Genomic DNA, 15862 nt, shown 5'->3' on the forward strand with positions numbered 1-15862 from the left:
TAGCAGAATTTACAGCTTGTCTCATTTGCCTGGATGTTTAGTTTGGAAGTAGAATTAACTTCTTTCTCTTCTTCCTCACTGATTCCACAAAGAAAATGGTTAATTATTGGAGCTTCATAATCGCCAGGATCAAAGCCTGACAATATAAATTTTTATTTCTAGCTCTCTGAATATTAAAAAGTAGAACTATGTGGCTTTACAGTGCTTTTCGTCCCTGAGATTCTATGATGCATCTTCTCTGCAGACAGAACATGCAGAAAATTCCCAGCTCCACGTACACAACCTGAAAAGAGAACCAGCGCGCGTGCTCCTTCCTGGAGGCGGTGGGGGGGGCCCTAGCCGTTTGCCAGTGCGCCTGCGTGCGAGGATTCGCCTCGCCCTGTCTGCGGGCGGGAAGGCTCCAGGAGAACCCGGATGGAGCCCGGCGCGGTAGGAGCGGGGGATGCTGCGGGCGCAGCTATCACACCGCGCCTCGCAGGGTCCTGCTCCGGGGTCGCACCCAAGAAGCCGCCGCCTAGACTGGTTCCAGCTCCCGGAGGCTGAGCCCCAGCCTGAGCAGAGAGGGAAGTGGAGCCCGAAACGGGCGCCTAAAAGAAGCCCGAGCATCCCTTGGGCCTGCGCCTGTGTCTCGGAGCCGTCGGCTGGAGACCGAGCAGTCTTCTTCCCGCGCCACCGGCGTCCTTAGCTCGCCCGGGCAGCCTCCTAAATGCTCCGTCCTTTATAATACACCAAGCCTTACCAGTTACAAGCCCATGTCGTTTACTTGCACGCTCATAATTAAACCTCCCAACAGCCCTATAAGGTAGGTACTGTTGTCATCCCCAGTTGAGGCATTGAAGCTTGGACAGGTCCCAGCCTCTAAGTGACAAAGCCAGCATCCCAGGCGTTTGCCTCTGGTGCATTTGCTCGGCTATTGCATTCCCGTACCTTCTCTCCTGGTTTTTGCTTTTAATAACGTAAAAATAGTGAATTTTCAATCCTCTGCCTCCCTGGATACCTGCACCTACCATGGACTGGCATAGGCAGAGGCCACGTAGAAGTCTGATTGTGTTTGGTTTGGTGTTTAGGGTTTACTGCCGCACTTTGGTGGTGTCACTGCTGACATAGATGTTTGAGCCTTCCCCGGGTGTTTCTGTTGTATGAATGTTTACTTGTAACTGACTGATTTTTCTCTCAATTGTGATACTGTTTCATATCTACCCTTCATAAACTTGCAAAACATTTTACTCTGTTGCATCTGTTCTTTCATTCTGCATCTTCAGATGGCTTTCAGCAAATTCTCAAAAATCTTTCTGAAAACTAATTATGTCTATCTTAGTAAGTAAGCCTTTTTGTTTATTTTACTGTTTATTATGGGAAATTTCCAGCATACATAGAGTGAGTACGGTGTAATGATGTGTGTCCATCAGCCAGCCAACTCAAGACCAGTCCTTTTCTATTTCTACCTGCATTGTGTGTGTGTGCTGAAGTACTGTATTTCAGAGAGCCCAGACATCATTCCACCAGTAAATAATTAAGTCTGTGTTTCTAATGATGAAGACTTTTAAAAAACACAACCATACCATGATCACACTGTTTCAGTTAATAATAATTCCTTAATAAGATGATGCTTTTTTTTAATGTTTACATATTTTAGGGTATTGTGATTGCTAAATACCACAAAGGAACAAGTGAGAATTGTGAGATTCTATAACACAAGAAAGCCTCTTGGGCGGTAAGTTCATCTTTGAGGATCTTAAAACTTCTTGCTACCTGTTCTCCCTTTTTGAGGGGGAGGGAGAAGAATTTTTCTAAAAATTCTCTTGTTCCAAACAGGTTAATCTTCAATCAAAATATATGTGAGTAGCATAGAATGGATAGGAATGTACTCTTAACTCATCCTATAATTTCTAGTTGGAAGTCATTAGAACTAAACCTGAAGTAAAGAAAATCATTTGAAGTAAAGCTTTCTCCTTCACTTTCTCTGTACCCCCAAAATATACATAACAATATACAGAAAGATAAGCATTTTTTTATGTTCATCTCATAATTCTGTTATCAGTTAGGAGAGGTTCTAAACACAGTCTGCCCATGATCTCCTCACTTGACAAAAGAAAGCTTAAGATCAACTCTAAATTGTCTTTACCAACTGGCAGACATCTTTCAATTTTAAACTGGTCAATAGCAACCATATGGTAGATCAACTTGGCTAGTTACATAGAAGCACAATTTACAACTTGTTATTCTTGGCAGAGCCTCTAGCAAGCTAGGGCTTTAAGTAAATATTCTTGGCTTACTTACTGTGATTTTTTTATGGCTAAAGTGGGTATTTGGATTTCAGTGTACCCCTGTTACATTATTTCAGCCATATTCTGTGGTACAGAACTTTGGGAATCATTTATATGGGAGACAGAATTGATTTCTAAGGCATATTTGAGCCTACATGTGGATTATACCATTACTCATTGCTCAGGAGGAAAAAAGAGAAAAAGAAAAACATATCTTTCTTTTTAGGTCCCTCAGCTTTCATAGGAAGTTGTCATCAACTCAGAAAAGGTAAATGGGTCTTAAAGCACTTAGTGTTTACTTAGCAACCTAGAATATCTATAAGGCTAGGAACTGGCCTGGGGATGTGTTCATTCCTCTAAATCTGTCTGTGTACTTGGATGTGTATCAGAATCACCTGGACAACTGTATTTTCGCTTCTCTTGTACTACTTCTGGAGAATGATGATGTATTAGTTCTGAGGTGGTACAGGGAAAAGTTTTCTTTCAGAAGTGCTCCCAGTGATTGTGATAGGCAATCTCGTTAAGAGATTTCTGTTCTGGGTACTATTCAGGAAAATTATCTAAAACACTTTATTTAGAGTACATATTTGGGGCCCCTACTCCAGAGCTGTCCAGGAATATGTATTTTAGCAAGAGACTTAGATGATTCCTCCATTTATTTAGTAAACTAAAGAAAACCTGCCCTCTACATCCTTTCCTACTATAATTAAGGCTTTTCCTCTATGAGAGGACTTTTTCTGAAATTTCAATAACAAGAGTAGTTGTGTTTCTCCTGAGCCACTTGCTTGCTTTTTTTATATGACAGTATGAATCACGGACTGATAGTGCGTATCCTGCTTCTGTGTCACATGTGGCTTAGTCAGACCTGTTTGAAATTCTCTGCTTAGGTTGGAGTCAGAGCCACTCAAGGATCAACTAGTTTTATAGACTATTTGATTTAAATCCTTATATATTAGAAAGAACTAGCCACCATGTCAGAATCTGTCCTTAGAGTATTTAGTGAAGACTTCCTTCTCCATTCACTAGTTTATAACTGGGGGTGTGCATGCATCTCTAGCATAGGATGGAAGGGAGGGATGGCAGTGAGATGCCTTTTCTGGGGATACAAAACGTACCAGATTTGTTTGGAATATACATCATTGAAAACAAAGTAAGCCATAACTGCAGCTCACCAATAGAGAACTTACAGGGTATTCACAATTTGCATAAGCCCTAATCTCTCATATATAACTTGGTGGCAAGGTGTTTGTTCCAAGGCTTTAGCTGTGAGTTTGCTCAATTTAAGTTGTCATATTGTCATGGCTTACTTTGAACTGACATGTTACAGGATATTTATTGACGTGTACACAGATGACGGGATGGCATGAGAAGTGGCTTTGTTTTAATTCAGTTAGCCACTGGTTTTTAATGTCTGGGTTATATTTTACTTCCAAGCAAAAGTCTCCAACATCTGTGGAATACTGCGTGAGAAGTTTGGGGTGCCATGTCGAAGAAACGCAAATGGGACGATGACTATGTTCGTTACTGGTTCACCTGTGTGACAGAGATTGATGGGACTCAGCGCCCACAGTGTGTACTGTGTAACTCGGTATTTTCAAATGCTGATCTCCGACCATCAAAACTGTCTGACCATTTTAACAGACAGCATGGTGGTATAGGTGGGCACGATCTCAGCAGCCTGAAACATGTGCCAGTACCAGCTGATCAGAGTGAAACCCTGAAAACATTTGGAGTTGCATCTCAGGAAGATGCCTTACTGCAGGCATCATATCAGTTCGCATATTTATGTGCCAAAGAGAAGAATCCTCATACAATAGCTGAAAAATTAGTGAAACCTTGTGCACTGGAAATAGCACAAATAGTTTTGGGACCAGATGCACAAAAGAAGCTTCAGCAGGTTCCCTTATCAGATGATGTCATCCATTCTAGAATTGATGAAATGAGCCAGGATATCTTACAGCAAGTTCTAGAAGATATCAAAGCCAGTCCTCTTAAAGTGGGTATTCAGCTTGCGGAGACAACAGACATGGATGACTGCAGTCAGCTGATGGCATTTGTGCGATACATAAGAGAGAGAGAGATTGTAGAAGAATTCCTGTTCTGTGAACCACTGCAGTTAACAATGAAGGGAAAAGATGTGTTTAACCTGTTCAGAGACTTCTTTTTGAAACATAAGATAGCACTCGATGTATGCGGCTCTGTTTGTACTGATGGTGCCTCTTCAATGCTAGGAGAAAATTCAGAGTTTGTTTGCTGTGTGAAAAAAGAGGTACCTCATATCGTGATCACACATTGTTTGGTGAACCCTCATACACTTGTCACAAAGACATTGCCTACAAAACTGAGGGATGCTCTTTTTACTGTGGTGAGGGTAATAAATTTTATCAAAGGGCGAGCTCCAAATCATCGCCTGTTTCAGGCTTTTTTTGAAGAAATTGGAATAGAGTATAGTGTTCTCCTTTTCCATACTGAAATGAGGTGGCTTTCCCGAGGCCAGATACTTACTCATATTTTTGAAATGCATGAAGAAATAAATCAGTTTCTTCACCACCAAAGCAGCAATTTAGTTGATGGCTTTGAAAACAAAGAGTTTAAAATTCACCTTGCATACCTTGCAGATTTATTCAAACACCTAAATGAACTTAGTGCATCTATGCAAAGGACTGGAATGAACACAGTATCAGCTAGAGAGAAGTTGTCTGCCTTTGTTAGGAAGTTTCCATTTTGGCTAAAGCGGATTGAGAAAAGAAATTTTACCAACTTTCCTTTTCTTGAAGAAATTGTTGTTTCCGATAATGAAGCTTTATGCATCGCAGCTGAAATAACCCTGCACCTACAACAGTTGAGCAGCTTCTTCAACGGCTATTTCTCTGTTGGAGATCTTGATGAGGCAAGTAAGTGGATACTGGATCCATTTCTTTTTAATCTGGACTTTGTCGATGATGGTTATTTAGTGAAAAATGATCTTGCTGAATTACGAGCTAGTGGCCAAATCCTAATGGAATTTGAGACAATGAAGCTTGAGGATTTCTGGTGTGCTCAATTCACAGTGTTTCCCAGCCTGGCAAAGACAGCACTAGAAATCCTTATACCATTTGCAACTACATACCTTTGTGAGTTGGGATTTTCATCACTTTTGCATTTTAAAACCAAGTCCAGAAGCTGCTTGAATATGAGTGATGACATCCGTGTGGCTATTTCAAAAAAAGTTCCTCGTTTCTCAGATATCATTGAACAAAAACTACAGCTCCAGCAGAAGTCACTGTAAAATGACAAACTTTTTGTGTATAATTTTTAACATATTCTTCAGTCCATTGTAAAATTAAGCTATAATTCTCTCTTTTATATTTATGATATACCAAATCCTATGTTTTAGAAAGTTCAGCATTTTTAACTTTCAATTTTCATGTGAGACATTAAAATATGTTTTGAGAATTAATAGCACAAGCAGCAGAAAAGATTAAGTGCTACTAATATATAGGATTCTTCTAAGTATCTGTTTAGCCTTTTGATGTGATACATATAAAAAAGACACCCAAACACTGGAATATCCAAGCTATTTGGCATAATAGGCTATGAATAGAGCCAAGAGAAAAAGAGAAGACCTCCCAGAACATACCATCTCACGTTAAAAGTCAAAGTCAAAGGATGAAATGACATACTGAGTCCTTCCATGTGCTTAAGGGTTGTTTTAGGGACATAATGTTATCAGAAGAGGGTTATGAAATGTTATAGTGAAAGGATGATCCTAGTTAACATAAGATTTATTTTTAAATGTATTATTTGGAGTTAGTCTGAATGTCCATTCCTCTGGTTCTATGCTCTAAATTCCATGACACTAATAAACATCCTGATATCTTGGTAGTCATTCCTTGTCTTCTTTTAAGTTATATCTAGACCCCAAGTCTTTGGGGCAGCTAAAGAGGAGATCATAGAGCCCTGTTCAAGAAATTCTAATTTAACTGGCCTGGGCCAAGGAGCTTCATTCTCAACCAGCTTTCCAGACGGTTCTGATGGATTCTTTGGCCCTCTCACCTCATCTTATTTTTCCTACACTTAGTTTTCCTTTGGCCCAGTTTCTTCACTTATTTTATACCTTATGCTATATGTATTTTTCTAAGATTAAAACTTTTGAATGGATCAAAATATAAATAATAGAGAAATTAACATAGAAGTCACTGTAGTAACTCAGGGCCACCAAAAAAAAGTCCCCGTGGAACTCTAGGTTGATATACTTTCCTGGATGATAATTGGCTAGATTTGTTTGTAAACGTAAAGAAACTAGGATTTTTATTTCAAAAATAAAAATCATACAGTTTTATCCAAGCCCTGTATGCTCAAAGCTGGAGAAGAAATGAGTCGTATAGTGAAAAGCCACAGTCCCCTTCCTACCCAGTTACCTTAACAGTTGCTGTTTTAACAATTTATAGTCCCCCCCAAAATATCTAAGTAATATGTTACACCAAATATACATACGCCAGTTTTGACTTATAAGAGTCAGAAGTTATATATTGACTCCTCTAGATAATATGTAAGCACTGAATTTATAAAGCATCCATCTCCTACTACTTCCAGTTTTTTGTCATGGCAGTATTAATTTTACTTCCTCTGTTGATTCTTCATAGCCCTTTGATTGAAGATTTTTTTCCCTCTAGGAATTTCTCACATGGAAAGAATCAGGGGTGTCCACAAAGTTTATAAGGTGGGTAATCATAGCATTTTTGAAAACAAATTTTTTAACTTGAAGGGGAATGATATCTATCAAATTTAGATGCCACTTGAGTATGCAAATTGAAATTTATATTTCCTACACAAAACTAAACTTTATCACTATCCACCAAAATGCTTTATCAATGAACATAAATACACCCCTTCTTTTCTATAAAAATTTTAGTTAGAAAATATAAGTCCTAATTTTTCCTAGTATAATCTAACATCAAGAGCAGTGGGAGAAATTTCCAAAGCTGATACAGGAAAAAATCTGGAAGAGTATATACGAAGTTTAATATGAATGCATATCTAAAGATAGGAAGGAAGTAGGGATGGGAGCAAAGGCATGAATGAAGCCTGGGACCTAACAATACAATAGCAAGATTAGGATGAAGTGCCAGAAGCAAATGACTTATGATAGCCAGCCATTAGTCCACTAGAATTTTCTCTTAGACTACATTCATTAATTTCTGCTCTGTAACAAAAATCCAAAGGACATTCTGAAGGCAACGGCTAACAAAGTTCTTCATTCTTTTTTAAATTCTATAACAGTTCATTTTCCTCTGATCAAATGAAAGAGACTGCAGTGTCTGCTAAAATGAAAACTTGAATTTCTTCTTTTTTTAACTTAAAAAATCTTCAGTGGTACATATATTGGCAGGTTTAAGTCCTATATGTTGTTTCTTTTTCTTCCAAGGAAGAAATAATTTTTTTCTTATATTTTCACAATATGAGGTCATTGATAATTGCAAAAAGCCAAGATGTATAAAGTATAAAGACATAATTTTATAACCAGCAGATGTCACTCTTAGTGGATGATTGGTTAAAAGCAAACTTACTCTCATTACAATTTCCCCAAATATCTGATTTTCAACATCTTTAGAAAAGTGGTGTGAGTCTGGAGCTTCCAGTTGTCAACTTCCCTGCCAGAGGGTGGAGCCAGCAGAGACAAAGCCAAGAAAAGGAAAGAGGTTCCTTACAACGTTGCTTCCGCACCTAAATGCATTATACTTTTTTAACTTTTTAGTTCTATAAACTAATTCCCTCTTCTGCAGTTTCCTGTCACATGCAACCGAGAGACTTACTTCATATACTTGGTTTCCAGTCTTACTTTTATGAATGGCTAATAGGAAAGTTTTTACTCCATTAATTTTACTATCAATTTTAGACAACTCTTACTTGTCCCCTATAAGATGAAACAATTGGACAAGTTTTCCCTAGGGAACCTTTTCATTTTTTTCTACAGAGGTCATATTTCATCTGCTTAATTTGAATTTTGATGGTATGACATAGTAGACCCTTTCCTAGATATAAATAGAAAAATAGACTTTTTGTTGTTTTTTTTTCTTTTTGGTAATGGCATCAGCTTGGTTTCTGGAGCAATCACAGTTCTTATGTATCATTTCCTTCTACTAACAAAAGACGTAACCTAGAATTTTGGACACTTTGACCCTTTATCAGGTTTACTTTTTTATTCTGGTAAGAGACCTTTATCTCTAATGCTGTATTATGAAAGGTCTCAAACATACCAAAAAGTTGGACGAGTAATACAGTGGACACCCATATGGTTATTTTCTAGATTCAAAAACTGTTAACATTTTGCTATAGTTATCTGTTTATATAAATGTATAGGTGTCCCTGTATCCAACAGGGTCCAGTAAGAACAGAAGCTGTACCCATTTTTAAATAGTATCCACAGTGAAGAATCACTGACCTGCTACTAGATAACTGGAAAGGCAAAAGGGGATACTGAGGTGTCACAGAGATAATAAATGCACAAAACAGCTAACATCAGTAGGGCTAGTTAAACAAGAAAAGAGGCTGACATTATTAAAACACAAGCTTGAATGAGGGATCCCTTGGAAATGAGACTCGGGTGTCTGGGGAAGAGGCCCTGACTGGTATTAATGTCTTAGGAGCTCAAAAGTCTTAAGAATGTGTGCCAGCCAGCTGGTGCTGCTCTCTCTAAGCATGTATGATGAGGCTGGCTCCAGAAAACACTGAAAACCTAAACCAACTGCTGCTCCTAAACTAACTCTCACTGCCAGGGTGAAGAATCACTGCACAGATGATGTCATCAGCAGTAGGAAGCAAAAGAGGAAGGAGCAAGTCCCTGGTCCTTCCTCTAGATTTCTACCATGTCTCTTGTTTACCCCTTATTTACAGGGCCTAACAGAAAGCTGGGTGATAAAGAAGTGTACTTTGTGAGATCCCAGCCCCAGCATGACAAAGCAAGTGACAGGAAGTAGAGAGGTTGTCTACTATTAGAGATTGTCTATTGTCTTTGAAGCTGAAAGACAATAACTTAGTAACCAGCACAGCCCATCTTTTTGGCTGCTCATCCTTCTATCCATAATTGAATCTCTATACGATGAACATAGCTTTGTGGCTCTCGTAAGATGTAACTGCTGCTGCTGCTGCTAAGTCACTTCAGTCGTGTCCGACTCTGTGTGACCCCATAGATGTCAGCCCACGAGGCTCCCCTGTCCCTGGGGTTCTCCAGGCAAGAACACTGGAGTCGGTTGCCATTTCCTTCTCCAATGCAGGAAAGTGAAAAGTGAGAGTTAAGTCGCTCAGTCGTGTCCGACTCTTAGCGACCCCATGCACTGCAGCCCACCATCCTCTGTACAAATAAAGATGCTTTACCTTCTCCCCAGAATGAGGAAACAGAAGTCTTAACTCCTCACATTTAGTAACAGTGCCATTGAATTATTCTGTTGCCTAAAAACTAGCCCCAACAACCAACTTTTTTGTGTGGGCTTGAGTGGGCAAAAAAGAAGTCTCCAGGTATAAATCATCTATCTCACTGTTAAAATAAACAATAAAAAAAAAAAACCACCCTAAAACTCCTCAGATACATGGTTACAAAACAACACTATTCATCAGGATATGCCATGCCTTGACCAGACCAATTTCAGGCCCACTGGCATTAACCCCAACAGCACAAGCCAAATAAGGTCAGTAGAGTCTCAACTCCCAATTCAGTAGAAACACTGTTAGGTCCCTTGGTGAAAACATTTCCTCCTTTGGGAACCAAGGGAGTCACAGTCACAGCAATGGGAAGCAAAAATTCTGTGAATTATTAGGTGCTCACCCCCTGATTCCCAGACTAATGTATTTTGGCTTGGTGGATAAAAGTATATTCATTGGTGACCAATACAAAGCATAATTGGGGCTTCCCTGGTGGCTCAGAGGTTAAAGCGTCTGCCTGGAACGCGGTAGACCCGGGTTCGATCCCTGGGTCGGGAAGATCCCCTGGAGAAGGAAATGGCAACCCACTCCAGTACTCTTGCCTGGAGAATCCCATGAAGGGAGGAGCCTGGTAGGCTACAGTCCATGGGGTCGCAAAGAGTTGGATACAACTGAGTGACTTCACTTCACAAAGCATAATTGCATCCTATAAGAACCTTAGCTTTTAGATAAGTTTTTCCCAATTGTAAGTAACAGTATTAAGTAGATCATTCTGTCATTCTAACAGACTAGGTGCTTCTGAGCGATCAAGTACATGACACGACCAATAAATTCCATAGGTGTCAATCTGTTGCTACACTCTGTTATGAATGTCTGTGTCCACTCCCAAATTCATATGGTGAAATCATAACCCCCAATGCATAATATTTGAAGATGTGGCCTTTGGGAGGTAAGTTGGGTTTAGATGAAGTCATGAGTGTGGAAGCCTGGCCCAATGGGATTAATGCCTTTATGAAAGTCTTGGCTCTGTATCTCTGGTGCACAAAAGTCATGTGGGCACACAGAAAGGTGGCAGCCTCCTACAAGCCAAGAAAGGAGGTCAGAATGAAACCTATCTTGCCACACCTTGATCTCAGATTTGTTGGCCTCCATAACTGAAGAGTCTCTGTTGGTTAAGCCAGTCAGTCTATGGTATTTTCTTATGGCAGCCCAAGCAGATTAACACACACTCCTTTGCTGCTGCTTGATAAGGTTCAGTGTGGTGCAGGATACAACAACACAGTAAGGCTGGCAGAGGCACTGAAGACAAAGCTACATCCAGATGGTGTGTCTTTTTCCAGTGAGACTAAGCAGCTGCCTCTTCCATGATAGAAGGAATCTAATGTAATAAGTCTATCACCAGGTGCCCATGTTTGGGGCTAAGTATTGGTCTCTGCAATTGGCAGCTCAGGCACTCAGTGGGACAGAGAGGAGGGAGATCCATGTTGCTGAGCCTCCATTCTTGGCCAGTGTGGCCATTGCTGTACGTGGCCCATGGGGATTAGGATGATTGGAGAAAGGCTGACTAATCACTGCAAAGTACATCATCTTGTCCTCTTGATTACTGAGAGCTTCCTCTTCATTAATGTAGGTTCAGCAAGGCCAATAGGAAGTCCTCGAGCCAAAGGCAGCTGTCACAGGAATAGGCCTGCTGTTGATGAAAGTGAAAGAGGAGGGTGAAAAAGCTGGCTTAAAACTCAATATTCAGAAAACTAAGGTCATGGCATCCAGTCCCATCACTTCATAGCAAATAGATGGGGAAACAATGGAAACAGTGAGAGACTTTATTTTTGGGGGGCTCCAAAATCACTGCAGATGGTTACTGCAGCCATGAAATTAAAAGACACTTGCTCCTTGGAATAAAAGCTATGACCAACCTACACAGCATATTAAAAAGCAGAGACATTACCAACAAAGGTCCATCTAGTCAAAGCTCTGGTTTTCCAGTAGTCATGTATGGATGTGAGAGTTGGACTACAAAGGAAGCTGAGCACAGAAGAATTGATGCTTTTGAACTGTGGTGTTGGAGAAGACTCTTGAGAGTCCCTTGGACTGCAAGAAGATCCAGCCAGTCCATCCAAAAGGAAATCAACCCTGAATATTCATTGGAAGGACTGATGCTGAAGCTGAAACTGCAACCTGATGCAAAGAACTACCTCATTGGAAAAGACCCTGATGCTGGGAAAGATTGAAGGCGGGAGGAGAAGGGGACAACAGAGGATGAGATGGTTGGATGGCATCACCAACTCGATGGACATGAGTTTGAGTAAGCTCCAGGAGTTGGTGATGGACAGGGAAGCCTGGCGTGCTGCAGTCCATAGGGTCACAAAGAGTCAGACATGACTGAGCAATTGAACTGAACTGAGTATCCCTGCCTCTCTCAGTCACTTGCTGGGAACAGCTCATGGGAAGTGTGAACCAGCCCGGGTGCAGTGGTATGCATTAGAGGGCAGCAGCTAGGGCTTTGGTTAATTGTGTTCCCCGTAGTTGTATGTCTTCAGAGTGTATTCTCAGGTTTGCACAGTCCTTTGGTGAACATTCTCCCAGAGCACAATAACCTTCAACTCTGTCCACTGAGAGGTCCTTCCATATATCTCACCCCCAGACCCTTTGTCACTTGTCTTCTATGTCTTTTCTTTCCAAGACCCTCACCATCCATCATACCACGAGTGAGACTTCCCTGGTGGTCCAGTGGCTAAAACTCCATGCTTCCAATGCAGGGGTGAAAAAAAGGAAAGAAAGTGAAGTCACTCAGTCTTGTCTGACTCTTTGCAATCCCATGGACTGTAGCCTGCAAGGCTCCTCTGTCCACAGGATTTTCCAGGCAAGAACACTGGAATGGGTAGTGATTTCCTTCTCCAGGGGATCTTCCCGACCCAGGGATTGAACCCAAGTCTCCCACATTGCAGGCAGACTCTTTACCATCTGAGCCACCAGGGAAGCCCTATGCAGGGGACCTGGGTTCAATTCCTGGTCAGGGGACTAGATGCCACATGCCAAAACTAAAGATTCTGTGTGCTACAACTAAGACCCGGTGCAGCCAAATAAATTTTTTTTTTTAAAAATGAGTAACTGACCTTGAATACTAGAGTTTAGATCCATACTTCTGGATCATGCTCAATTTAGACAGCATAGACAATCAAATGTACTGCTCAAAATTCTGCTCCCTGAGAAGATTCCCTTCAGTAGAATCTTTCATAGACATACCTGATTGGAATTGTACTGCTACAGAAGTTTTTTCAGCAACCAGCTGATTCTAGCATATTGGGCAGAATAAACTGTAAACCAGACCTAAATTACTTCCTCCTAGTCAACTAGTCCTAAGGAACTCCCCACGCGGCCAGGAGTTACAGACTGAGAGGAAAGGAAGGCTTTCAGGAAGAGTAATTGTCACAGGAGCTGAGTTACCTCTTCAAGCAACTTGCTTATGCCTTCCCAACCTGCCTGATCTCTAGCCCTTGTATACCATTTCCAGCTCACAGGAGATGACTGCTGTGCACGCTCCAATTTATGACTTGCTAGATCATACAGCACCCAATCCCATGGTCAGGGGTTCACTTCTGACAGGGCCTAGTAGCAAACCAAGATCTATTTCTCAAAAGGAGAATAGCAATCTTCAAAAGAGGGTGTGAAAAAAAGAGAAGGTGTGGACTTGCTCCAAAATCCTCAGGGTCTATGCTTCCATTCCCCTACTGGCATTTGCCAAAGAACCCACACAGAAGCCTTACTTGCCACATTCGGGTGCCGCTGGATCTGCTGGGTCTCGGGTGGTGGAGTAGCAAGCACTACAGCATGGGCTTGTTGCAGAACGTTTTGGCACTCAGGTCTCCACTCAACCTGGCCATGTTGTGGGTCAGAATAACACCTAAATGTGCTGTATGTTGCCTCTAAAAGCCAAAAAGGCCCATCAAGCATTGTGCCTCTGTTGTCGTGGCAAGAGAGGTCCCTTGTAAGGACTAGTGCAGTACAGGCAGCAGTGCTGTGTTACAGTCATCAGCTTGTTAAGCAGCTCGATCTTACAGTACAGGCAGCAGTGTTGTGTTACAGTCATCAGCTTGTTAAGCAGCTCGATCTTAATTATTGCACCACCAAAAGGAAACGATAATTATGTGACAGGACAGAGGTGCTAACATCACTACAATGGCAATCATAATTTATAAATGTGTCAGATCAGCATGTTGTAAGCCTTAAACTGATAATGTTATTTTTTAAAGATTTTTTTTAAATGTAGAACATTTTTAAAGTCTTTATTGAATTTGTTAATATTGTTTCTGTTTTATGTTCTGGTTTTTGGCCTAGAGACATATTGAATCTTAGCTCCCCCACCAGGGACTGATTGCATCGGAAGGCAAAGTCTTAACCACTGGACTGCCAGGGAAGTCCCAATTTACAATGTTATGTAAAAATATATTTCAACTAAAAAAAGACAATTTTTTGCTTTTTGTTTACTTATTTATTTATTTTATTTTTTTAAGATAATTTTTTTAAAAAGGAATAGACTTTTGCAACATACTCCAGACCATTAGCACATTAGAAACTTCACCAATGTGGATGAGTCCCCGAATTTTTATGAGGTTTATCTTCCACTCTCTGACTCATATGCATTTTACTAAGGCATCTAAAGTAGTTTCTTCTGCGTTCTTATCAGATCCTTCTGTAAGTCATCAGTGAGGGGGACAAATTTGATGATCTGTGAAATGGCAAAATCATCAAAATCTCTGCAGATTAGATTATTGCAGACATTAAGTTGATGTTGAGTGAACTCCAGGGGATGGTGATGGACGGGGAGGCCTGGCGTGCTGCTATTCATGGGGTTGCAAAGAGTCGGACACGACTGAGCGACTGAACTGAACTGAACTGAACTGAAGTCAATGTTGAAAGCAGAGACATTACTTTGCCAACAAAGGTCCGTCTAGTCAAGGCTATGGTTTTTCCAGTGGTCATGTATGGATGTGAGAGTTGGACTGTGAAGAAAGCTGAGCGCCAAAGAATTGATGCTTCTGAACTATGGTGTTGGAGAAGACTCCTGAGAGTCCCTTGGACTGCAAGGAGATCCAACCAGTCCATTCTAAAGGAGATCAGCCCTGGGTGTTCTTTGGAAAAAATGATGCTAAAGCTGAAGCTCCAGTACTTTGGCCACCTCATACGAAGAGTTGACTCATTGGAAAAGACTCTGATGCTGGGAGGGATTGGGGGCAGGAGGAAAAGGCGACGACAGAGGATGAGATGGCTGGATGGCATCACCGACTCGATGGACGTGAGTCTGAGTGAACTCTGGGAGGGAGTTGGTGATGGACAGGGAGGCCTGGTGTGCTGCGATTCATGGGGTCACAAAGAGTTGAACACGACTGAGCGACTGAACTGAACTGAAGTCGATGTAGCCCTAGGGCACAACTGTGAAGGTGATCTCTTGGTTCTGCAAGGTGAAAACAACTTCCTTGTGGTATTCACTGAAATTGATTTCAGTTCAGTCACTCAGTCGTGTCCGACTCTCTGCGACCCCATGAACTGAAGTGCGCCAGGCTTCCCTGTCCATCACTGACTCCCAGAGCTTGCTCAAACTCGTGTCCATTGAGTCGGTGATGCCATCCAACCATCTCATCTTCTGTTGCCCCCTTCTCCTCCTGCCTTCAATCTTTCCCAGCATCAGGGTCTTTTCAAATGAGTCAGTTCTCTGCATTAGGTGACCAAAGTATTGGAGTTTCAGCTTCAGCATCAGTCCTTCCAATGAACACCCAGGACTGATCTCTTTAGGATTGACTGGTTGGATTTCCTTGCAGTCCAAAGGACTCTCAAGAGTATTTTCCAACACCACCATTCGAAAGGATCCATTCTTTGGTGTTCAGCTTTCTTTATAGTCCAACTCTCACATCCATACATGACTACTGGAAAAACTATAGCTATGACTAGATGGACTTTTGTTGGTAAAGTAATGTCTCTGCTTTTTAATATGCTGTGTAGGTTGGTCATAGCTTTTCTTCCAAGGATCAAGCATCTTTTAATTTCATGGCTGCAGTCACCATCTGCAGTGATTTGGGGAGCCCCCCAAAATAAAGTCTCTCACTCTTTCCATTGTTTCCCCATCTATTTGCTATGAAGTGATGGGACCGGATGCCATGATCTTAGTTTTCTGAATGTTGAGTTTTAAGCCTACT

At 41.2% G+C, this 15862-nt stretch overlaps 1 protein-coding gene across 3 annotated transcripts; it reads left to right on the forward strand.

Annotated features, from left to right (window-relative positions):
• The first annotated feature begins 390 nt into the window (after positions 1 to 390).
• Positions 391 to 6133, forward strand: ZBED8 (zinc finger BED-type containing 8). Of its 3 annotated transcripts, XM_027545774.1 has the most exons (4): positions 391 to 802; positions 1637 to 1714; positions 2494 to 2535; positions 3702 to 6133. In XM_027545774.1, the coding sequence occupies exon 4, from the start codon at positions 3751 to 3753 to the stop codon at positions 5533 to 5535; it is 1785 nt and encodes a 594-aa protein (XP_027401575.1). In that variant the 5' UTR covers positions 391 to 802; positions 1637 to 1714; positions 2494 to 2535; positions 3702 to 3750; the 3' UTR covers positions 5536 to 6133. The 3 variants fall into 3 exon arrangements, with proteins under 3 accessions (XP_027401575.1, XP_027401577.1, XP_027401576.1); XM_027545776.1 differs by having other exon boundaries at positions 2494 to 6133; XM_027545775.1 differs by lacking the exon at positions 2494 to 2535.
• The last annotated feature ends 9729 nt before the right edge of the window (positions 6134 to 15862 follow it).

Source organism: Bos indicus x Bos taurus, chromosome 7 (genome assembly GCF_003369695.1).
Source record: "Bos indicus x Bos taurus breed Angus x Brahman F1 hybrid chromosome 7, Bos_hybrid_MaternalHap_v2.0, whole genome shotgun sequence".
NCBI lineage: Eukaryota > Metazoa > Chordata > Mammalia > Artiodactyla > Bovidae > Bos > Bos indicus x Bos taurus.